The sequence below is a fragment of the Bos taurus genome, chromosome 5, assembly GCF_002263795.3.
Source record: "Bos taurus isolate L1 Dominette 01449 registration number 42190680 breed Hereford chromosome 5, ARS-UCD2.0, whole genome shotgun sequence".
Lineage (NCBI taxonomy): Eukaryota > Metazoa > Chordata > Mammalia > Artiodactyla > Bovidae > Bos > Bos taurus.
In genome coordinates this window covers 36971268-36997668 of record NC_037332.1, presented here as the reverse complement: position 1 = coordinate 36997668, position 26401 = coordinate 36971268, and the positions used below count along the sequence as shown (strand labels likewise).

At 38.6% G+C, this 26401-nt stretch overlaps 1 protein-coding gene across 3 annotated transcripts in view; it reads right to left on the bottom strand.

The window, feature by feature from the left end:
• ADAMTS20 (ADAM metallopeptidase with thrombospondin type 1 motif 20) overlaps positions 1-26401 on the bottom strand; it is a 216210-nt gene that overhangs the window by 123487 nt on the left and 66322 nt on the right. For 2 of the 3 annotated variants that reach the window (XM_024991940.1, NM_001206093.2), the window contains exons 8-11: positions 15361-15466; positions 13410-13556; positions 11413-11554; positions 7920-8024 (exon numbers count right to left, since the gene is read on the bottom strand). In XM_024991940.1, coding sequence (XP_024847708.1) covers positions 7920-8024; positions 11413-11554; positions 13410-13556; positions 15361-15466 — 500 coding nt within the window. Of the gene's footprint in view, positions 1-7919; positions 8025-11412; positions 11555-13409; positions 13557-15058; positions 15329-15360; positions 15467-26401 lie in introns of those variants that run through there. The other variant, XM_024991941.2, reaches the window with a different exon arrangement.

Genomic DNA, 26401 nt, shown 5'->3' with positions numbered 1-26401 from the left:
ATTTTGACTGATCAATTTTGTTTATTAAAGTTAATAATTATAAAATCAGCTTATGTTTTATTTTTTAATATTTATTTATTCATTTATTTTCGGCTGTGCTGGGTCTTTGTTGCTGGTCATGGCCATTCTCTGGTTGTGGTAAGCAGGGTCTACTCTTTGTTGCAGTGTGTGGGCTTCTCATTGCAGTGACTTTCTTGTTGTAGAGCACAGGGTCTAGGCAAGCAGGCTCAGTTGCCCTATGGCATGTGGATTCTTTCCTGACCAGGGATCAAACTATGCCCCTGCATTGGCAGGAGGATTCTTAACCACTGGACCACCAGAGAAGCCCTGTTCTATTTTTAATTGTGGTGAAATTCACACAACAAAATGTACTCTTTTAGCCATTTCTAAGTGTAGAGTTCAGTGGCATTAAGAACATTCACATTGCTGTGCAACCATCACATAGAGCTCTTTATCTTCCCAAACGGAAACGCTGCACCCATTAAACCTGGCAACCACCACTCTACTGCTTCTATGAATTCGACTGCTCTGTATATCTCATATAACTGAAATCATACAGTATTTGTCTTTCTGCACACGTGCTAAGTCATTTCAGTCATGTCCGACTCTTTGCGACCCTATAGACTGTAGCCCGCCAGGCTCCTCTATCCATGGGATTCTCCAGGCAAGAATACTGGAGTGGGTTGCTATGCCCTTCTCCAGGGGATTTTTCTCAAACCACGGATCAAACCCTGTCTCCTAAGTCTCCTGCATTAGCAGGAAGGTTTTTTACCACTAGCGCCACCTGGGAAGCCAATTTGTCTTTCTAGGACTGGCTTATTTCACTTAGCAATACGTCCTCAAAGTTAATCCATGTTCCAGCATGTGTCAGAATTTCATTCCTCTAACAATTGAAAAATATTCCATTGTATGTATATATCACATTTTCTTTATCCATATATCCACAGATGGACACGGGTTGCTTCTACTTCTCAGCTATTGTGAATAATGCAATTCTTTTGGATATATACCCAGAAATTTTTGTGTTAGGTCACGTTTCTATTTTTAATCTTTTTGAGGAACCACCATGTTGTTTTCCATAGGAAAAATTGGCTCACACTTGGAATGTCTTTCTTCATTTCATTTTTACCATTTTGTACAATAGCATGTTTATAAATGACCAGAAATATTTTAAAAAGAATACTAGTCCTTTACGAGAGATAGTTTGAGAAGTACTCCACTCATTCTTTTTAAACAAAAATATTAGATCTCATTTCCTTCACCAGTTATTGTCCTATTTTTCCTTCAAAGAGTTGTCTTTGTTCGTGGTCTAACTCTCTCCACCTCTTCTCTCTCATTACCCGACTGTGCTGCCACTGCTGCTAAGTCGTTTCAGTTGTGTCTGACTCTGTGCAACCCCAGAGACAGCAGCCCACCAGGCTCCCCCGTCCCTGGGATTCTCCAGGCAAGAACACTGGAGTGGGTTGCCATTTCCTTCTCCAATGCATGAAAGTGAAAAGTGAAAATGAAGTCCCTCAGTCATGTCCGACTCTTCATGACCCCATGGACTGCAGCCTACCAGGCTCCTCCATCCATGGGATTTTCCAGGCAAGAGTACTGGAGTGGGGTGCCATTACCTGACTGTAGCCAGAGGCTTTCACATCCCACTTTCCATGAACCTGCTTGTGTGTACATCACCAGTGGCCTCCAGGACACCATGACCAGTGGCTAGTTCTCAGTCTCTGCCTTCTTTGCCTTATATGACATAGCATGTGACATAGCTAATCATTTTTCTTATTTGATACACTTTTTCTTCTCTTGGTTTCCAGGACTCTACCCACTCTTGGTTTTCTTTTCTCGTTAATGATTTCTCTCTGCAATTTCTTCTTCTTTCTAATCTCTTAATGTCTCTGGGCTCAGAGCACGGTCCTCTAGTCATCTGTTTCATCAGTCACTCCCAGTCCAGATCTCTTTCCTGAACTCCAAACTCAATGGACAGCTGCTTCCTCATTTTTGTTTCAATGTCTAATAGCCACTTCAAGGATAGCATATCCAAAGTTGAACCTGCCTCCTCAAAATCTGCTGAGTGGATCTCAGTTATTAGCCAAATACATAGTCATCTTATCTCTTCCTCCTCTAATATTCCATAGCTAATACATTAGCAAATGCTCTAGTTCCTTTAAAAACATATATAAAGTTGACTTTTAATCATCACCTGATTTGAGCCGCCAACATCTATTTTACTCCAACAGCTCCCTGAGTACATCTCCTTCTTGTCTACTCTTGGCCCTTAGAGTTTAGTCTCAAAAGTTGTCAGAACAGCCATGATCCTTTTTTAACATAGTTTAAAAATTAAGTCAAATTAGGTGACTCCTCTGTCAAGTCTTTCAATTATCTCACTCTGAGTAACACAAAATTCTCATAACACCTGAAAGTTTTTCTAGTAATTCCCACACACCTCTCTCTCTCTCTCTCTCTCTCTCTCTCTCTTCATTCCACTCCAGTCGAAATGTCATCTTTGCTCTTCCCTGAACACTCTAGGAAAATTCCAGATTTAGAAGTCTGGCTATTCCCTTTGCCTGGAGCTCAACTCCCCTGCGATGTCCTCATAGCAAACTCCCTCACTTCCTTTAAAACAGCTCATTAGGCAACTTCCCATAAGATCACCCTTACCATCATATTTTAAATTGCAAATCTGCCCTCTCCTATCACACAACATCTAATCCCTTTTCTGCTCTATTTCTCTTATTCATGGTGCCATTATATTGTTCGTAATACTGCAGTATCCAACTAGAATATAAGCTCCAGGACAGGGGCAGGGATCATTCCTCTTTTGTTCACTGATATATTCTGAGCACCTAGAATAGTATCTGACATGTAGGAAGCCCTTGACAAATTTTTGTTGAATGAATTAATCCTATAACCAAGATTATTATCAGAAAAAAAAAAAATGCTTTGTGCCCTCCATTAGAACAAATCATTTAATATGAGAAAGCCATACTAGAAGTGAACAAAAACAAAATCTCAAAATAAAATATACTGTGTGCATGTAAATTTTGTGGGCATCTTCCAGAAATGTTTAAATAATCCTGGCACATTTCCTTTTTATTTATTTGTTTCTGAAGGAACAGACCATGAAAAAGAATGCTATGTTGTTCATTGTGCAGTAAAATTAACTCATTGTCAGATGGGTTTAGCATGTCTACATGCAAATAGATTTTCTACGAAAAGCATTTAACAGACATCACCCACGTAAGATAGTCACAAGATAAAAGAACTAAAGGAAAAATTACAGGATATTTGTTTAAACTTTCCTTGAATAATAGGACCTCTTAATACTCAATATGGCTAATGTATAGGGACTCACTATTTTCAGTTAATTTTTTTAAAGGGAATTTATACCTAGCATGATTTACATTTTATGCCAAATGTCACCTCTACTTTTAATCTACATGGGTTTTAAAGTAGGTCTTGGTATCTCACCATATTTACCTGGACTTCAACAAACCCATACTCTTCATACTGTCTCACTGGGGAAATAGTTAAGTGAGCTAATAAAAAAAAAAAGATGCTCAAAATTGATAATAATTAAGATAATACAAGCCAAAATAAGAATTAAATTTTATTTCGTACCCCCTAGAATGGCTAAAAGTTTGTTAAGGCTAACAAAATAAATTGGCAGGGAATACAGAACAATTCAAACTTTCTTATATTGGTTGGTGAGTCTAAAATGGTTCACGTACTTTGGAAAATAGTTTGGTACTTTCTTATGAAGTTAAACACACTCCTACCCTATAACCTAACAATTTACTCAAGAGAAATACAAACATATGGCCACAAGAAGATTTATATAAGGATGCTCACAGTGGCTTTATACATAAAAGCCCCAAACTTGAAATGACCCAACTATCTATCAACAGAAAAATGGTAAACAAATTATGGCACAGCTGAATTAAACTGCAACATAAAGGAAGACGTATTGATGCACACAATGATATGAATAAAATTCAAAACCATCATGTTGACCAAAAGAAGCTTGACCCACTAGCTCCTAGCCAAGACAGAGTATATTAGATAGTTTCATTTACTTTAAAATAAAGAACAGACAGGAGATGGGGCAAAGATAGTGGGCCCTGAGCTCACCTCCTCCTAAGGACACACAAAAATTACAACTATTTATAGAGCAACTATCAATGAGAGTGACCTGAAGACCAGAAGAAAAGACTATAACTAAAGATATAACGAAGGAACCACAACAAGTTGGGTAGGAGGGAACATAGTGTAGTTAAGACCCACACCCCTGGGTAGGCAACCCACAATCAAAAGAATAATTAGAATTACAAAGGTTCTCCCAAGGACCCAGAGGTCTAAACCTCACAGCAGGCTCCCCAGCCTGGGAGTCCTGCACCAGGATCACGAGCCTCACAGTGTTTGGCTTTGAGTGCCAGCAAGGCTTACTTTCAGGAAAGTCAGGAAAATGTAGGAAACAGAGACTCCACTCTTAAAAGGCACACACACACACAAAATATCACATGCTTCAAGACTTAGAGAGGAAGCAGAAATTTGAAAGAAGCCTGGGTCAGACCCATTTGCTGATTTTGGAGAGCTTCCCAAAAAGAAAGAAAGCATCTGGGCCTCACCCTGGTAACACAGAAGCTGACAGAAGGCATTTTAGGGAGCTCATCCCACCACGAGGACACTGGTACTGGCAAGCACCACTTTCACTCCTGCTAGCTTATTAGCATCAGGACCTGGCCCCACTCACTAGCTTGCTGGCACATACTTTGGGTCACCCCATGGCAAGCAATTACCTGGGAGGGAACACAGACCCATCTTCTAGCCATCCAGTTGCCATAGGACCTACTGAGACCCCAGCCACTCCAAAAGCTGGTCTTGACCACCAGAGGGCCCAGGACCCAGCCCCAACCACCAGTGGATCATCACTAACCCCAAAGTTCCAAGAGATTTGCAGCCAGCCATCAAAGAAGACTCCATCCAACAGGGGGCAGGTACCAGCGCTTGTAACCCCTGGGCTCCAGCCATACCACCTGCTGGCCCATACTGACTCTGGGACCAGCAGGGCCCTGAAGTCAGGAACCCAGACCAGGTTTAGCCACCAGTAGATCCGATCAGTCTTAGGGCTTCCTGGGCCTTAGCCTACCCACCAGGAAACTAACACCAGCTCCAGGACATCCCAGGTACACAAGGACCCCAGAACCCAGCTCCATTCGCCATGGGCAACTACTAGCTCTGAGGCCAGATTCAGCCACTAGTGGGCAGGGACAAGCACCTGGATTCCCTGGACCCCACAGACACCATTCCTGGGAACACCATGGCTCCATAGCCAGCTGTGTAAAGACCTGGACCACCCATCAGGAGGCCATCAGCAGGCTGGCACTAGCTCTGGGACCTCTTGGGAACCTCAGCCAACTGCCCTGGAATCGAGGTCCAACCACCAGTGAGCCAGCACCAAGACCAAGCATCCACTGACCATGCAGTCAGCCACATCAGGACCCCATCAAACCTGCAAGTGGCCAGCAGTCTCCGCACAAGACAGAATCTGGCAGTCAATAAGACCAAGAAGACTGAAATCATATTGAGCATCTTTTCTGACCACAGTCCTGCTGCTGCTAAGTCACTTTAGTCGTGTCTGACTCCGTGTGACCCCACAGACGGCAGCCCACCAGGCTCCCCCATCCCTGGGATTATCCAGGCAAGAACACTGGAGTGGGTTGCCATTTCCTTCTCCAGTGCATGAAAAGTGAAAAGTGAAAGTGAAGTCGCTTAGTCATGTCTGACTCTTCTCGACCTCATGGACTGCAGCCTGCCAGGCTCCTCCGTCCATGGGATTTTCCAGGCAAGAGTACTGGAGTGGGGTGCCATTGCCCTATTAAACCTGAAATCAACTACAAGAAACATTTTGCAAAGAGAAAACTAAGACACAGTGTGAAAGCTAAACACTGTGCTACTAAACCACCAATAGGTCACTAAAGTAAAAAAAAAAAAACAACCCTGGAGACAAATGAAAACACAACAATCTAAACGATGTAATGAAAGCAAACACAGTTCTATGAGGAACATTTGTAGCATCACAAGCCTACCTCAGGGAAGAAGAAAAATCTCAAATAAACCTTATACCTCAACCTTGTACCTAAAGGCACTAGAATTAAAAGAACAAATGAAACTCGGTGTTGGTAGAAGGTAAGAAATTATAAAGATCAGAAAGAGAAGAAATTAATAAAGTAGATAACAAAAAAAGAATAGAAAAGATCAAAGAAACTAAGAGCTGATATTTGAAATGATAAGCAAAATTTATTATTTAGATCCATCAAGAAAATAAGAGAAGGCTAAAACCTGGTGGCTCCGTGGTAAAGAATCTGCCTGCAGCAGAGGAGATATGGTTCAATCCGTGGGTCAGGAAGATCCCCTGAAGGAGGGCATGGCAACCTGCTCCAGTATTTTTGCCTAGGAAATCCCATGGACAGAGGAGCCTGGCAGGCTGCAGTCAATAGGGTCTCACAGAGTCGGACATGACTGAAGCGACTAAGCAGCAGCAAATCAATCAAATAAAAAATGAAAAAGAAGTTACAATTGACACCACAGAAACACAAAGGATCCTAGGAGATTACGATGAACACTTACATGCCAATAAAATGGACAACCTGGAAGAAATGGATAAATTCCTAGAAATGTACAATTTTACCTGATTGAATCAGGAAGAAAATGTAAAAATACCAGTTTATGAACTTCACTAGTAATGAAACTGAAACAATAATTTTAAAAACTCCCAACTCTTGAAAGTCCAGAACCAGATGGTTTCCCAAGTGAATTCTAACAAACATTTAGAGAAGAGTAACACCTATTTTTCTGGAAGTGTGAAAGTCACTCACTCATGTCTGACTCTTTTCGACCCCATGGACTATACAAGTTTGTGGAATTCTCTAGGCTAGAATACTGGAGTGGATAACCTTTCCCTTCCCCAGGGGATTTCCCAACCCAGGGATCGAACCCAGGTCTCCCGCATTGCAGGCAGACTCTTTACCAGCTGAGCCACCAGGGAAGCCCATTCTTCTCAAACTATTCCAAAAAATTACAGAGGAAGGAATGCTCTGGAATTCATTCTACAAAGCCAGCATCACCCTGATAATGAAACCAGACAAAGGTATCACAAGAAGGAAAATTACAGACCAGTGTCACTGATGAACATAGATGCAAAAACCTTCAACAAAATATTAGCAAACTGAATTCAACAATACATTAAAAGGATCACACACTTGACTAAGTGGGATGTGGAGGCCTGGCGTGCTGCGATTCATGGGGTCACAAAGAGTCGGACACAACTAAGCGACTTATCTGATCTGATTGTTCAATATCCACAAATCAATATATGTAATAGATCACATTTCATTATCATGGTGAACCCAGTCACTTCACATCATGTTGGCAGATTTACATAAGTTTATCACTGATGCTAGAATGGAAAAGATGCAGTATGATTGACATTTTGTCTTAGAGATACAATGTATTTTAAAACACTAAAACCAATAAAGTTCTGAAGAAACTTAAAACTTTCATTTATATTTATCTGAATTTTTAGGAGAAATGTATACAATGGTAAATCCTTAAATTTGGGAGTATTTCAGATATTTTCTGAAATACTTATGGCTAGACACATTTTTAATAACAAGACTATAATATGCTTACATAAGTAAATGTCCATGTAATTATGTAACTATAATATCCATCTGCTTTATCTTGAAAAAAGGATAAAATTGAAATTCTAGTTCACTTGAAAACATACATTAAACAAATACAGCAAAAACATTAATTCAACTAGCAGAAGAAAATATGACGGTGAATAATGAAGAGTGCTGAAACACAGAGCAATCACATCCTTGGATAATCTCTTGATACAAAACTCACCCTTCGAGAAAACCTACCATCCCAGGACCACAGTTTGTTCCATCTGCCAGTGGCATGTGTTGAGTGCGACAGCCCTTGTGAACTCCTTCTGCACTGGTACACCAGAGACGCCTGCATTGTTTCTGCAGAGTAATAAAAGGCAGACAAGCAAGAGTAAAAATAACACTACAACAACCAGATCAATTCAGTATCATGCATTGATTTATACATTGATCCTAGATACTTCCTGGTTTCATGGTCAGAGCTGGAAATAATCAGTAATAATCTTTTACTAGAGCTTCACTGGTGGCTCAGACAGTAAAGAATCTGGCTGCAATGCAGGAGACCTGGGTTCGATCCCTGAGTCAGAAAGATCCCCTGGAGAAGGGAATGGCTACCCACTCCAGTATTCTTGCCTGGCAAATTCCATGGACAGAGGAACCTGATAGGCTACAGTCCGTGGAGTTGCAAAGAGTCAGACACAACTGAACAACTAACACAGATACACATAATAACCTTTACTAAGTCAGTCTTGGTCATCAATTTTCCTCTAAACACATAAAATGGCAACATTTAGTTTTTAAAAAATTGGATTATCATCAAACACTGAACAATGGAAGAGATGACTTGGAGTGAAGCATTCAAAATTACTGAGATACTTTTCTCTCTTTGCAAGACATTTTTCTAAGGGATTTTTTGTTGTTAAATGTTATTCACAAGGAGTTTCCAAAAGTCCTTTTGATCCAACAGTGGAATGTATGAATAATGTGCATAGAAAAACTGTATAATGTATCTTGGTTTCCTATTTTGTAAATATAATGCATACTTTCAATTTTTGAACATAGGGTTCTGAAGTTTTCACAAGATATGAAAATCCACAGAGGCTCACAGGAGCTATGCCCAAAATAATCCCTTTCTTTCTTTGAATTTAAATTCAAAGTTCATTCAGTATCCAAGTCAGTATGAAAAAAAAAATGTATTTTTTTATAAAAAATAATTGACGTAAATCTTCCCCTCTTCAGAGTGGATATTAAAGACATAAATAATTGTCATTTTAAATTTAAGATTTTTTTTTAATTTTATTTTTAAACTTTATAAATTGTATTAGTTTTGCCAAATATCAAAAGGAATCTGCCACAGGTATACATGTGTTCCCCATCCTGAACCCTCCTCCCTCCTTTCTCCCCATACCATCCCTCTGGGTCGTCCCAGTGCACTAGCCCCAAGCATCCAGTATCATGCATCGAACCTGGACTGGCATCTCATTTCATACAAAATAAATAAAAAAATAAAAAATAAATTTAAGATTTTAGGAATAATATTCACTATATGCAGTATGCTTTACATGTCCCTGTGCTCATTGTTAAGTACCTTTCATTTATTCATACATCCATTCATTCATTCATAAATCATTCATGTATTCACTCATTCAACCATCAGTAAACATTTGTTTTTTTGGCTCCTATTATACGACAGATCTGAACTAAATCCTTGGAGTATATCTTTATTTAAATGAATGAACAAGGTAAGATTCCTGGTTCAATGATCTTCACAATCTAATAGTATAGTAAGCAATTTGGCAAAGGTCTGCACAGGATTGAAGAAAATGAAATGAGTATTCTGCTTGGGAAAGCAAGGCATGGATTCACCAAAGTATTGACATTTATTAGAACTAAATCCTAAATTTACCCCCAAAAGAAGACAAAATCTTGGCTACAGAGTCAATAAAAATGTCAACTCAACTTTTTCAGAGGTCAGTGTTCATTCCAGTCCCAAAGAAAGGCAATGCCAAAGAATGCTCAAAGTACCGCACTATTGCACTCATCTCACACACTAGTAAAGTAATGCTCAAAATTCTCCAAGCCAGGCTTCAGCAATACATGAATCATGAACTTCCGGATGCTCAAGCTGGTTTTAGAAAAGGCAGAGAGGAACCACAGATCAATTTGCCAACATCCGTTGGATCATCGAAAAAGCAAGAGAGTTCCAGAAAAACATCTATTTCTGCTTTATTGACTCTGCCAAAGCCTTTGACTGTGTAGATCACAAGAAACTGTGGAAAATTCTTCAAGAGATAGGACCACCAGACCACCTGAACTGCCTCCTGAGAAATCTGTATGCAGGTCAGGAAGCAACAGTTAGAACTGGACATGGAACAACAGACTGGTTCCAAATAGGAAAAGGAGTACATCAAGGCTGCTATTGTCACCCTGCTTATTTAACTTCTATGCAGAGTACATCATGAGAAACGCTGGGCTAGAGGAAGCACCAGCTGGAATCAAGACTCCCAGGAGAAATATCAATAACCTCAGATATGCAGATGACACCACCCTAATGATAGAAAGTGAAGAAAAACTAAAGAGCCTCTTGATGAGAGTTAAAGAGGAGCACGAAAAAGGTGGCTTAAAGCTCAACATTCAGAAAACGAAGGTCATGGCATCCGGTCCCATCACTTCATGGCAAATAGATAGGGAAACAGTGCTCCAAAATCACTGCAGATGGTGACTGCAGCCATGAAATTAAAAGACGCTTACTCCTTGGAAGGAAAGTTATGACCAATCTAGACAGCATATTAAAAAGCAGAGACATTACTTTGCCAACAAAGGTCCATCTAGTCAAGGCTATGGTTTTTCCAGTGGTCATGTATGGATGTGAAAGTTGGGCTATAAAGGAAGCTGAGCACAGAAGAATTGATGCTTTTGAACTGTGGTGCTGGAGAAGACTCTTGAGAGTCCCTTGGACTGCAAGGAGATCCAACCAGTCCATTCTGAAGGAGATCAGCCCTGGGATTTCTTTGGAAGGAATGATGCTAAAGCTGAAACTCCAGTACTTTGGCCACCTCATGCGAAGAGTTGACTCATTGGAAAAGACTCTGATGCTGGGAGGGATTGGGGGCAGGAGGAGAAGGGGACGACAGAGGATGAGATGGCTGGATGGCATCACTGACTCGATGGACCTGAGTCTGAGTGAACTCCGGGAGTTGGTGATGGACAGGGAGGCCTGGCGTGCCGCAATTCATGGCGTCGCAAAGAGTCGGACATGACTGATCAACTGAACTGAACTGAAAGATAATTTTTAAGTATCTAACAAAGTGAAAGTGAAAGTTAGTCACTCAGTTGTGACTAACAAAGAGTGACTCTTTGCGACCCCATAGACTATAGTCTACCAGGCTCCTCTGTCCATGGGATTCTCCAGGCAAGAATACTGGAGTAGGTAGGCATTCCCTTCTCTTGGGGATCCTCCCAACCCAGGGATCAAACTTGGGTCTCCCACATTGCAGGCAGATTCTTTACCATCTGAGCCACCAAGGAAGCCCATCTAAAACAGCACCTGGCGAATAATAAGTATTCAATAAATTATAGTTTCCCTTTTTTAAAAACCTCTTTCTGACAAACACCAAATTTTTCTAATATTTAAAAATGAAGATAAGTTCAGCACACTACCTGTCCAAGAGAATAAAGTACATTTTGAAATATATCTTAACTACAACTTTATGATAGTTTTCAAACAAAAGAACATAATTTTCCTTACTAAATAGGGACACACTTGTGATCCAGGACCAAACATAAGCTCACATTGCTTGTTTACATCATACATTAATCCAGGAAGCTGTGAAGATAGATCATATATTCTTCCATTTGGTTTGTCAAGGAGGCATTCCCCATGACCGGTACTGCAACAACAACAGGGAACAAAATATTGTGAATACACATGGATGTATTTCAGTAGAAGATTCTTTACCACATTTTTCTGTAGCTCTGCATTTTCAAAGAGAACATCAGTATTTTTTCATAATTTAAAAACCAACTCACATCAAAGTCAATAAGAAAACTTCACAGTTTATAAAGGACTTATTCTATGTGTTTGTTCTCATTTAATTCCCACAACTGCCTTAAAAGTAAAAATTTTTTTAAAAGAATAGTGAAAAATAAACAAAAATGCATCAAATATAATGTTTAAAACATGCATTCCTATGTTGATCACACTACACTTTTGGTCTGCTTTGCTATCCAACAGGAATGCCCTATATCTAATGTCCAATCTGTCAAAATGTAAAAAGTAACATTTTCAGATCATCTGAGAAAGTTCCTTTATAGTTGACAACAAAATAAAGGAATTTCAGAAAGTGCTATGCTGTCTCTGTCTCAAACAGATTTTCTTAGGAAAAGAATATAATGCAGAGTAAAGAATGCCAGCTTTGGGACTTTGCATTTGGGTGTCACCACTTTCCGAATTGCATGGTGTGAACAAGTTAGTCAGTCTCCCTGGGTCTAAGACTTCTCATCTTCAAATTGAGAGTAGAAATGGCTGCCTTGCAAGTTGCTATTAAATGCATGATTTAATATCTTTAAAGGAGCTTGCAAAATAGTAGATAGTGGCAAAAAATGTGTATTTGCTACTCCTAGTTTGTCAAGTAATATATAGTATATAGAAAACTGTGAAAATGTTCAGCCATTCCAATTCAGTTAAAAGTAACCATTTGTTAATTTGAAATAATTAGAAGAAATATTTTGGGGGGAATTTTTTACTGGCTAGAGGGCATAATAAATTTTGTCCCCAAAAAATGAACATGTAACTTTTAAAATACCCATTGGCAAGAATCATATCACCCCTTCCAAAAATAAGCATACCTACTGGTATTTTTAATCAGTGCTTCAGTCAGCAATCGAACAAAGCCATATGCTACCATGTACAGATCAGCAACTATGTGCTGTGCTTTTAAATCAAGTTCCCATACAAGGATAAATAATCACTGCTAATCATAACTAAGGGATACATTTATAAATATATATTCCAAAAGATGGTTTCATTCATTCCCATAGTTCTCATAGAGATAGGTAAGTGAAACTGTATAAGTAGGTGATTAGAATATGTAGTAGAAAAAAATCAAACAATATTGTGTTTACACCAAAAGATTACCTGGAAAGAGTTTGGCTTTGCTTTTAGAACCAGTTTCAATAACTAGGATAGAAACACCATTTGGATAAGTTGGGAAGCAGAGAAATGTAGGAGATGAAGAGGCAAGACCAGAACAATCTGAATCTGAGCTAGCAATAGCCTCCAAAGGACAGGTAAACCCAGACACTCCACATCTCTTTAGGGAACTATTTGGAATATTCATAATTTGACTTGAGCTATTCTCTGCCCTTCAAGGACACCTCAAACTTGAGCCACTCAAACTCCTCTCAAAATATTAATATCAGCTTCTGAAGATATTCTAATACATAAGGAAGCTTTGATTCCCATTTAGCATCCCCCTAAGAAGGAGTTTTTATCGTAACAGGAACCCAAATTAAAAAAAAAAAAAAAAGCTCTGAATTTAAATCCCCCACCAAAAAAAAATATAGTTAAGAATGAAATAATAAAACTCTTTGTCTTTAAACATCCATTTGTACAGTGGAAGCAAACTTAAATTTAAGCAATAAAAAACTCAACAGAGATTGAACTATTCTAAAAGAATACACATTTCAAACTTACAATCTAATAAATGTTCAATTATGTAACTAAAGTAACACGAAATCACTTACTCTAGGAATTCAGTGATATATTTCTGACTACATTTTGACCAGGTCCAAGGACTTGTGTGGTAATTTAAAGTTGGAGCCATGACATGATACTGATGTTTAATTCCAGTTTCCTTACATTTAAAACTATCATCGTGTGGAACATTAAATCTAAAAATAAAAATAAACACTTACAAAAGAATAATGAAATGTATACAACATTAGAAACAGATCTCTTATTTTATAATATAATCTAAAATGTAGATCAATCTGATTATATCAGGATTTGTACTCTTGATCTCTTCATAAAGTACTAAAATGCTAGGGTTACCTTCATGTTTAGAAGTGCATGATGTTTAAAAAATAGTAGATTATAACTCTGATCAGTAGCACAGTCTGTTGCTTTGGTATGTGAATTTCAACAATCAAATTCTTTGGATTCTGGCTCACCTCATCACAAGATCAACACAGCATTCACATAAAACAATTATAATTTCCAACATGCATACCCGAGGCAATGTGTGTGGAAAGATTAGGTAAAGGCTCTACCACAGTAACTTCCAGACTACTGACTATCACTACAGAATTAAAAAACAAAAAAAATTATTTAATTCTTAATTCCATATCACTTTATGCTTTCCACCTATTTCACATGAAACAGCTTAACTGCTCTTTTTGGTTTATAATCATAAAGCGATTACTGATAGAACTGGAATAGTAAAAATATTTCCAAATAGCAATCAAATCTTTACAAGGGCAATGACATTAAATGATCAGATGGTCAGCAACAGATTCTACATATTTTTTGAGGATCCCCTAGAAGGGATATTGAAACCACTTGATTCAGTCCTTACCTGTCAAAATTTGTACTTAATATCAGTGTTTTAATTAAACTACTTACTGATATTCTAAACACACCTAAAAAATTTCTTGGGAAGAAAATAAAAGGTAGTATCCTTTGCAAGAACACTGTACTAGTTAACACCCTTGGTAACCAGCAAACACTGCCTTCAGGATGTTACCACAATGCATGATATACCTCGGGCATGCTGCTGAACCTGCTCTACTTCAGCAAACACATACAAATCTGAGTGTGCATTTGGTGGGTGATCATGAGATATAACTATGCTACAGGGAACTGAAGAGGAAATAGTTTAATAAAAATTATCTCTGCCTGAAATTATTCCAGTTGAATACTCTAAGGATGTCAAGGCATGACCAGGAAAAGACAATGGAGTTCAAGCAAAGCAGCTCCAGCTTCAATTCCTTATTAGCAAATAACCAAAAAATCAAAAGAGTACGGTGGGTACATTGGGAATCATTTTTCAGAGGATGAATTTCTAGGGATTTCTGACTTTCTATGGGAGCTTCACAGGTATCACGGGGAAATCACGGCCTCCACATTCTTAGAGCATAAAACCCCAGTGGAATTTTTAATAATATAAGAACAGATGGGAGAATTCCAAATGTTTACCAAAAAAAACCACTATAGATCTGGGAGAAAAAGTTTTAAGAAAATATTTCAGTGATTAAGAAATTCCCACAGACCACATACTCTGTTGGGGCTCTGAGCAATAAGAGCAAGAAATGAATTGATACTAGAAATATTTGGGGGAGTTCCCTAGAACCAGGGGACCCTACAGGCCCTCCCATAAGACGGTAGAGCACAGTACCTGGTCATGCATAGGATAACAAGGGATAGAGGCCAGAAGTGCTTGTCATATAATCCAATACAGTAAATGAAAGAAAAGAGTTCCAAAGTTCTAGTTCTTTGCTTAGTCTGTTGATCTGTGTAGCCTGTCTGACCTAACATAGATCACAAAAGAGCCAGAGTTAGCATTTCAGGGGTTAAAATTACACTACTAATATTTTGTAAAGATATAAAGATGCTAATTCCTCAGTTGAAGACAGAATTGTAGACATTCATGCAATGCTATGTAGAAGGCACACTACTGAGGTGACAGAAGGTACTTACACATGACCAAGCTCATGGGCTATGGTAAAGGCAGCACTGAGTCCATTTTCTTCACTAATGGAGCAGCTCCGTAAAGGATCGCACAGGGTACCTAATTCTGCTAAACCTGAAAAATTTCATATTTGTATTTCAACAAAATGGGGAATAGCAGAATCATAAAGAAAGCACCAAAGCATGTATCATTTGGCATTACTACTTAGAAATAAATGCAGAGTTGACTGTTAATATTGCACAGATGTTTTATAAGGCAAAGAAAAAAAAAGAACAGAATGATTTTCTGTAGCTGAAACCATATACTTTTACTGAAGAAAATAATCCAAAATATAGGATAAGCAAACAATTTTTTAAAAGACAGGAAAAGGAAAAGGCCACAGGAAGAATGAAATTTTAGGCCACGTTAGTGTTATTAGTGGAGAAGGCAATGGCACCCCACTCCAGTACTCTTGCCTGGAAAATCCCATGGACAGAGGAGCCTGGTGGGCTGCAATCCATGGGGTCGCTAAGAGTTGGACACAACTGAGCGACTTCACTTTCACTTTCCACTTTCATGCACTGGAGAAGGAAATGGCAACCCACTCCAGCGTTCTTGCCTGGAGAATCCCAGGGACAGAGGAGCCTAGTAAGAGGCTGTCTATGGGGTCACAAAGAGTCAGACATGACTGAAGCGACTTAGCAGCAGCAGCAGCAGCAGCAGCAGGGTTATTAGTAAGAAAGGTAATGAATGTCTAAACTGGTAACAGTACTAATAAAGAAAATAGTCCAGAACAATATAAATTATAAATTTTATTTAATTTTTTAAAGCTTTGAAGCAGCAGACACTTATTCAATTACCATATGATAATTAAATGACTAAAAATATGTTAAATACTTAGAATAGTGCCTGGAGTTAATAGATGTTAAATAAAGCATGATAATGACATAATCATTGGAAGCACTTGATTTTGTAACCATTTTAGCAGTGGAAAACGTATCACACATCAAGATCGAGCCACTCATTTAAATAACAACTTGCAACTGGAATTGCTGCTGAAAAATGATGACAATATGAACTGGCTGGACACCAAAGACAATAGTTACAACTGATATAGTCTTTTAATCTAGGATAAGAAATATAAAATAAATGCTCATTACAATATTCCATATTTCATCATCAAGTTAGCATTCCATTTTACTTTTTAACATAACACCATGGCTTTTACTATTGCTATCCTTCAACATTTGCTTACATATTTATCTTCTCTCCTATGATGATTCCTTTGATTAAAAAAATATTTTCATATGTACAATAACCAGTTTCTTACTGTAAAATTTTTCATTTAGAAATTTCTTAATATAAAATAAACAGACATATTAGCTACTGTGTTTTAGGTCTTTCCTATTATGTGTACCTAAAAAAAAGAAATAGAAGTTAACTAAAGAATCTAAAAATACTGTAAAAAAGTCAAACTAATGTGTTCACTCACCAATACATTCTTAACAAAAATGAAAGATGCCCTCTTTCTGACTCTAATGCCAAAAAGCCTTGCTTGGGCAAAGTCGCCCCCAAAAGAACTTTTCCTTAGTTGGAATCAAGACCAAAGCAAGAATGAAAAAAAAAAAAAAAAAGAAAGATATTCTTTCTTTAACAGTCCTCTGAGAAAGAATGAGAGAATTATTATTGTCTTTAAGATTTAAAATTCATACTGTATGCACAATTTTTAGTCAATTCTGTATTTCTCCTTTGTCAAAATAAGTTAAACTGTACACATTGCTTTTTAAGAATATGTGCTGTTCCCTTGCCTTCACTAGTATTTTCAATTTGCCTAGTGGCTCAGTTCCAGTGTACTATTCATTTATAGTGCTGGGTATTTGAAATACAATATTGACTCCATTGGGTTCCCATGGTGGCTCAGACCATAAAGAATCTGCCTGCAATGTAGGAGACATGGGTGCAATCCCTGAGTTGGGAAGATCCCCTGGGGAAGAGAATATACCCACTCCAGTATTCTTGCCTGGAGAATTCCATGGACAGAGAAGCCTGGCAACCTATTGCCCATGGAGTAGCAAAGAGTCAAACATGACTGAGTGACTAATACTTTAACTTTTCACTTTTTTCATTGACTCCATTACCACCCAAACTGCTTCATGCTTAAAGACTTCCCTATAGCTCAGATGGTAAAGAATCTGCCTGCAATGCAAGAGACCCAGATTCAATTCCTAGGTCTGGAAGATCCCCTGGAGGAAGAAATGGCAACTCCTTCCAGCTTAAAGATGGATATATTCTAAGTTGAACATCTTAGCCACATGACATATCTGTAAAAATTAGCATTGCATATGATTAAAGATCAAGCTCAAGCATGCCCATTAGATAAACAAGACTAACAAAAATCAAAGTGAATGTATAGCCTTATAGTACCAAGCAGTTGGCTGAGAGTTTATGCCTAGATTCACTCATTCACTCGTTCAGGGCTCTCTAAAACTGGGCAGAGATATTAACAAAATAAACTAGCACAGCCCGAATTTGACACAGACTCCCTGTGTTTGAAAGTGCAAGAAGCTGCACAAGTCACCAATCTATCATCTTGAAGAATAACAATTTTTAACTTACTTTGTAAAATATGCCCAGACTAAGACAATATTACTTGCAAAAGGAGATATAAGCAGGAAACCTAGTAATTATTGCCAGTATCTTGTATTTGTTATTAAGAACTATTCTTAGTTTGTTATTTTTTCCACATATTTTAGAAGGGAAACTAAAATACTAAAACTTGGGTTAATACAAGTTGTGTAGCCTTGGGCAAATTATTTATCCTCATGTATAAAATTGGAATAATAGGTCTTCATAGGTTTGTTGCAAAGATTAAATGAGTATAATCATGTTAAACCTTAATGTAGTGTTTGATACATAGGCACTCAAATATATCAGCTATCATTATAATCACTGCTACTCTTGATTTAAAGGATAACAGGACTACTTTTATTTGCATAGTCTATGTTTCTAGACATCAGTATGATTTATGTGCACAGGAGTAGCTGAAAACTGCAAAAAATGAATGGGGAGTGAATAACCCAAAATTTAGTTTTAAATCATTTTTTAAAATAGAAAAATATAGCAAATATATTCATACTTAACTTTTAGTATAAATATGTGAAAACAAGGCAAAGATAATCTAAGAAATATAAAACATATATATCTGAGTACCAAGTCACTTCAGTTGTGTTCAACTCTTTGCTATCATATGGACTATAGCCTGCCAGGCTCCTCTGTCCATGGGGTTCTTGAGGCAAGAATACTGGAGTGGACTGCAGTACCCTTCTCCAGGGGATCTTCCTTACTCAGGGATCAGCGCGCATCTCTTACATCTCCTGCATGGCAGGCGGGCTCTTACCACAAACACCACCTGGGAAGCCTGCTGCTGCTGCTAAGTCGCTTCAGTCGTGTCTGACTGTACAACCCCATAGACGGCGGCCCACCAGGCTTCCTGTCCCTGGGATTCTCCAGGCAAGAACACTGGAGTGGGTTGCCATTTCCTTCTCCATTGCAGGAAAGTGAAAAGTGAAAGTGAAGTCGCTCAGTCGTGTCCGACTCCTAGCGACCCCATGGACTGCAGCCCACCAGGCTCCTCCGTCCATGGGATTTTCCAGGAAAGAGTACTGGAGTGGGGTGCCATTGCCTTCTCCACCTGGGAAGCCTAGATATATAGAATAATATACCTAGATATGTAAACGTATCTAATTATACAGAATATATCTACAAAGTTAGAGAGTAGCTTGCTAGGAGAAGAGAATGAGGTCTGTTGTAAAAATTAGAGTGGCAGGTGCCTACTTCCACATTTGTGGAAGATTAACTTCTAGACAGTCCTTATACCACAAAGAAACACATCCAGTAATAAAAACTACTTTTTAAATGAATACTGAGCTCATGATGTATGAGAACTATCAAAATCACACACCTCCGAGACCTAAGATATATTCTGTCCCTGCTCATCTCATACCTAATAATGCATGCATACATACATATAAACAATTATATCATGTGAGTGAAAGTCACTCAGTTTTCTCCAGGCCAGAATACTGGAGGGGTAACCTTTCCCTTCTCCAGGGGATCTTCCCAACCGAGGGATCAAATCCAGGTCTCTCGCATTGCAGGCAGATTCTTTACCAGCTGAGCCACAAGGGAAGCCCCATATGATTTATATCATGTGCTAAATCCTAAACAGCAAGCAAGGAATAGTAATAGGAGTTACTCTGAGAGCAAATACTGAGAAAAGCAATATGATACAGAGACTAAGAGCTTGCTAGAGGAAGCTTCAAAGTAGAGAATCTGATTCTGAAGTCCCTGCCTTAAGTCAGGGACCTTGGTTATTAACACCCTTCAGGTTACAGCAAAAACAACTGAAAATCTCTCTAGAGGAAAGAACACTTTTTAAGCAGTTCACCACTAACCATATGGATGATTTTTATATAAATATGAACTTACACTTAGAGATCATGAAACATACAAACAAATAAACATAGCATAAAATTAGCAGAAACCACATATTTGGTTATCAAATGTTTAGAATATGGGAACTGCCAAAGATGGAATATAAAATTACTCCAAATAAAATGTTTCAGTAAATATGAAAGGCAATGATAAATATGAGAAAATATAAAAAGAATATAAACAAAATAAATAGGCAGATTTTGAATAACAACTAAGTAGAAATTTTGAAATTGTAAAACATGTTGAAATGGAAAATACAGAAGATGAATGAAATACCAAATTAGATGCAGCCAAAGGAAAAAAAAAACAATAAAATGCACATTAGAGCTGCTGGAATAAAGCATGAAGATAAAAAGAAAGAAAAGATGGAAAACAATTAGAATAAATGTAAATGGACAAACTTTGGTAGTAACAAAGATTAATAGGGATATAATTTTTTAAATCCAATTATATGATGGATTTATCTAAAGAAATGAGACTCTGAAAAATTGAAACAAAAGATATACCCAGCAAATATTAAACAAGAAAAAGTTGGGTTAGTTATAGCATTGCTAGACATAATATAAAAATAAAATTATAATGACTATATTTTCTTGAAAAAGCATTAGAGGTAAAAAGTCACTATACAACTGCAAACAGTACAAATCAAACTTATATGCACCTAATAAGTTAGCCCAAAAATAGATGAAACAAAGTATCTGAATACTGTAATTGAAGAAATTTTAATGTCAAATTAAAAATAAAGAGTAACAAAGATATATTCATATTTCAGGTTAGTGTCCTAGTAAGCAAAAAAAAAAATAGTAAATACATAGTTGATTTGAACAGCATAAATTGATTTAACAGACATAGTTAAGAATACACATTCTGTTTGAACATACACATTTTTTAATTGACCACATAATAGACCATACAGTTGAAGTCTAGCATGGAGGATTTTGAGCATGACCTTGCTAGCATGCAAAATGAGAGCAGTTGTGCAATAGTTGAACATGCTTTGACATTGCCCTTCTTTGGGATTGGAATGACAACTGACCTTTTCCAGTTGTGTGGCCACTGCTGAGTTTTCCAATTTGCTGGCATACTTAGTGCTGCACTTTCACAGCATCATCTTTTAGGACTTGAAATAGCGCCACTGGAATTCCATCACCTCCACTAGCTGTGTTGCTAGTGATGCTTCCTAAGGTCCACTTGACTTTGCACTCCAGGATGTCTGGCTCCAGGTGAGTGATCACACCATTGTAGTTATCTGGATCATTAAGACCTTTTTTGTATAGTTCTTATGTGTATTCTTGCCACCTCTTCTTAATATCTTCTGCTTCTGTTAGGTTCACACCATTTCTGTCCTTTATTGTGTCTTCTGCTAAGTCGCTTCAGTCGTGTCCGACTCTGTGCAACCCCATAGACGGCAGCCTACCAGGCTTCCCTGTCCCTGGGATTCTCCAGGCAAGAACACTGGAGTGGGTTGCCATTTCCTTCTCCATTATTGTGTATGACTTTGCATTAAATATTCCTGTGGTATCTCTAATTTTCTTGAAGAGAACTCGAGTCTTTCCCATTCTACTGCTTTCCTCTTTTTTTTTTTTTTGCATTGTTCACTTAGGAAGTCTTTCTTATTCCTCCTTGCGATTCTCTGGAACTCTGCATTCAGATGGGTATATCTTTCCTTTTCTCCTTTGCCTCTCTCTCTTCTTTTCTCAGATATTTGTAAGGCCTCCTTAGACAACCATTCACCTTTTTGCATTTCTTTTGCTTGGGGATAATCTTGATCACTGCCTTCTGTACAATGCTACAAAACTCTGTCCATAGTTCTTCAGGCACTCTGTCTATCAGATCTAGTCCCTTGAATCTTATTTGTCACTTCCACTATATAATCAAAAGGTATTTGATTTAGTTCATACACTTAATGGCTTAGTGGTTTTCCCTACTTTCTTCAATTTAAGTCTGAATTTTGTAATAAGGAGTCCATGATCTGAGCCACAGTCAGCTTTTGGTCCTGTTTTTGCTGACTATATAGAGCTCCTCCATCTTATGTACACATAGAGAGAGCTTACATAGAAAACTTCCAGATGTCCAAGCTGGATTTACAAAAGGCAGAGGAACCAAAGATCAAATTGGCAACATCCGCTGGATCACAGGTAAAGCAAGAGAATTCCAGAAGAGCATCTGCTTCTGCTTTATTGAATACATTAAAGACTTTGACTATGTGGATCACAACAAACTGTGGAAAATTCTTAAAGAGATGGAAATGAGACCACCTTACTTGTCTCTTGAGAAACCTGTATGCAGGTAAAGTAGAAACAGCTAGAACCAGATATGGAATAACAGACTGATTCAAAATTGAGAAAAGAGTACATCAAGGCTGTATATTGTCACCCTGCTTATTTAACTTATATGGAGAGTACATCATGCGAAATGCCAGGCTGGATGAAGCACAAGCTGAAATCAAGATTTCTGGGAGAAATATCAATAACCTCAGATACGCAGAATAGCAAGAAGAGATAAGAAAGCCTTCTTCAGCGATCAATGCAAAGAAATAGAGGAAAACAACAGAATGGGAAAGACTAGGGATCTCTTCAAGAAAATCAGAGATACCAAAGGAACATTTCATGCAAAGATGAGCTCTATAAAGGACAGAAATGGTACGGGCCTAACAGAAGCAGAAGATATTAAGAAGAGATGGCAAGAATACACAGAAGAACTGTACAAAAAAGATTTTCACGACCAAGATAATCACGATGGTGTGATCACTGACCTAGAGCCAGACATCCTGGAATGTGAAGTCAAGTGGGCCTTAGAAAGCATCACTATGAACAAAGCTAGTGGAGGTGATGGAATTCTAGTTGAGCTATTCCAAATCCTGAAAAATAATGCTGTGAAAGTGCTGCACTCAATATGCCAGCAAATTTGGAAAATTCAGCAGTGGCCACAGGACTGGAAAAGGTCAGTTTTCATTCCAATCCCTAAGAAAGGCAATGCCAAACAATGCTCAAACTACCGCACAATTGCACTCATCTCACACACTAGTAAAGTAATGCTCAAAATTCTCCAAGCCAGGCTTCAGCAATATGTGAACCATGAACTTCCTGATGTTCAAGCTGGTTTTAGAAAAGGCAGAGGAACCAGAGATCAAATTGCCAACATCTGCTGGATCATAGAAAAAGCAAGAGAGTTCCAGAAAGACAACTATTTCTGCTTTATTGACTATGCCAAAGCCTTTGACTGTGTGGATCACAATAAACTGTGGAAAATTCTGAAAGAGATGGGAATACCAGACCACCTGATCTGCCTCTTGAGAAATTTGTATGCATGTCAGGAAGCAACAGTTAGAACTGGACATGGAACAACAGACTGGTTCCAAATAGGAAAAGGAGTTCGTCAAGGCTGTATATTGTCACCCTGCTTATTTAACTTATATGCAGAGTACATCATGAGAAACGCTGGGCTGGAAGAAACGCAAGCTGGAATCAAGATTGCTGGGAGAAATATCAATAACCTCAGCTATGCAGATGACACCACCCTTATGGCAGAAAGTGAAGAGGAACTCAAAAGCCTCTTGATGAAAGTGAAAGTGGAAAGTGAAAAAGTTAGCTTAAAGCTCAACATTCAGAAAACGAAGATCATGGCATCCGGTCCCACCACTTCATGGGAAATAGATGGGGAAACAGTGGAAACAGTGTCAGACTTTATTTTTGGGGGCTCCAAAATCACTGCATATGGTGACTGCAGCCATGAAATTAAAAGATGCTTACTCCTTGGAAGAAAAGTTATGTCCAACCTAGACAGCATATTCAAAAGCAGAGACATTACTTTGCCAACAAAGGTTCGTCTAGTCAAGGCTATGGTTTTTCCTGTGGTCATGTATGGATGTGAGAGTTGGACTGTGAAGAAGGCTGAGCGCCAAAGAATTGATGCTTTTGAACTGTGGTGTTGGAGAAGACTATTGAGAGTCCCTTGGACTGCAAGGAGATCCAACCAGTCCATTCTGAAGGAGATCAGCCCTGGGATTTCTTTGGAAGGAATGATGCTAAAGCTGAAACTCCAGTACTTTGGCCACCTCATGTGAAGAGTTGACTCATTGGAAAAGACTCTGATGCTGGGAGGGATTGGGGGCAGGAGGAGAAGGGGACGACAGAGGATGAGATGGCTGGATGGCATCACTGACTCAATGGACGTGAGTCTGAGTGAATTCCTGGAGTTGGTGATGGACAGGGAGGGCTGGCATGCTGCGATTCATGGGGTCACAAAGAGTCAGACACAACTGAGCGACTGATCTGATCTGACCTGATCTGATGCAGATGACACCGCCCTTATGACAGAAAGCAAACAAATAAAGAGCCTCTTGAAAGTGAAAGAGGAGAGTGAAAAAGCTGGCTTAAAACTCAACATTCAAAAAACTAAGAACATGGCATCTGGTCCCATCACTTCATGGCAAATAGATGGGGAAACAATGGAAACAGTGACAGACTTTATTCTCTTGGGCTCCAAAATCACTGCAGATGGTGACTCCAGCCTTGAAATTAAAAGATATTTGCTCCTTGAAAGAAAAGCTGTGACAAACTTATACAGCATTTCAAAAAGCAGAGACATTACTTTACTGACAAAGGTCCATCTAAACAAAGCTATGGTTTTTCCAGTAGTCATGTATGGATGTGAGAGTTGTACCATAAAGAAAGCTGAGCACTGAAGAATTTATGTTTTTGAACTGTGGTTTTGGAGAGCTCTCTTGAGAGTTCCTTGGACTGCAAGGAGATCAAACCAGTCAATCCTAAAGGAAATCAATCCTGAGGATTCATTGGAAGGTCTGATGCTGAAGCTGAAGTTCCAGTATTTTGGCCACCTGATGGGAAAAGCCGACTTATTGGAAAAGACCCTGATGCTCAGAAATACAGATCAGGAGGAAAAGGGGATGACAGAGGATGAGATGGTTGTATGGCATCACCAAGTCAATGGACATGAGTTTGAGCAAGCTCTGGGAGATGGTAAAGGACAGGGAAGCCTATTGTGCTGCAGTCCATGGGGTCGCACAGAGTCAGACATGACTGAGTGACTGAACAATAGACCATACAGGGGATATCAAAAGACTTCAAAGAATGGGTATCTTACAGATCATGTTCTGCAACTACAATGAAATTCAATAAAAAACAGTAAATCTCGATACACTCATAAAATTTTAAATGCATTTCTAAATTATAAGTCTAGTTAATAAGTGAAGAAATCAAGATGGGTTTACACATACTTAGAATTTTTAAATTTTAAATGTCATTGAAAATATCTATAAAAACATGTAGGACATAGCAAAATGATACCTTGAAGTAAATGGGTAGTCTTAAACAAATTAGAAAAGAAAAATTTGGGGGGTTTTTGAGCTAAGCAAGCATAAGTAAATTGAGAAAAAATGAGAGAGAGAAAGGAGAAATTAAAGAAATAAAAATGAGATTAAAAGAAAGAGTTGATCCTATAAAAAAAGACAAATTGTAATAGACAATATTTCAGTGAAATTAAGCCATTTAAAGAAGTTCAAATAAATAATATTGGAAATAAAATGAGGCTTGTAGACAGCTATAGACAAGAGAGTTTAAAAGAAAATGCTATGAGAATAATTTAAGTTATAAATTTTACGACTAAAAGAAATGGTATAATATCTAGAAAAACAGTTTTTAAAGATCATTCAAAAAGATGTTTTTTTAAGTCTGATTATCCTTGGAGAAATTAAATGGTAAAATATATTTCCACACAGGAAAGATAAAACCCAGATGGTTTTCTAGGTGGGATCTCCCATGCTTTCAAGGTATAGATCACTCCAACAGTACATAAAATCTTCCAGAGAATGGAAAAAGAAACAATATACTCCCAACAAATTTGGCATGGTTAATAAAACTTTGGTATCTGTGTCACTCTTTCTACTCATGACACCAACTGTCTCGCTGTTCACACTGTCCGCACTTTTCGCTGAACCCAGGCTAGACAAGGAGAAGGCAATGGCACCCCACTCCAGTACTCTTGCCTGGAAAATCCCATGGACGGAGGAGCCTGGTAGGCTGCAGTCCATGGGGTCGCGAAGAGTCGGGCACGACTGAGCGACTTCACTTTCACTTTTCACTTTCATGCATTGGAGAAGGAAATGGCAACCCACTCCAGTGTTCTTGCCTGGAGAATCCCAGGGATGGGGGGGCCTGGTGGGCTGCCGTCTATGGGGTCGCACAGAGTCGGACACGACTGAAGTGACTTAGCAGCAGCAGCAGCAGGCTAGACAAGGCGTGAGCTGAGAGGCTGGAAGGAGCCGAAGGAACTAGACACATTTATTCTCTCCTGGCTGGCACAGCAGCCATAACACAGCCACTCTCCTGACTCACGTAGCAGAAGTAGCAGCAGCCACAACGTAACCATAATGCAGCAGTAATATAGCCATGGCTTAACCTCATATAACCATGATGCCACTCCAATGTAGCCCCAATGCCATAGCAGCTACGGCTTTTGTGGTGAAACTGACGGGCTTATGGCACAAAGCAGCTTGTGACCAAGGAAGTATCTCGTGGTGCGCATGCGCAGTGCTGTATGTGATCTCAGCTGTTA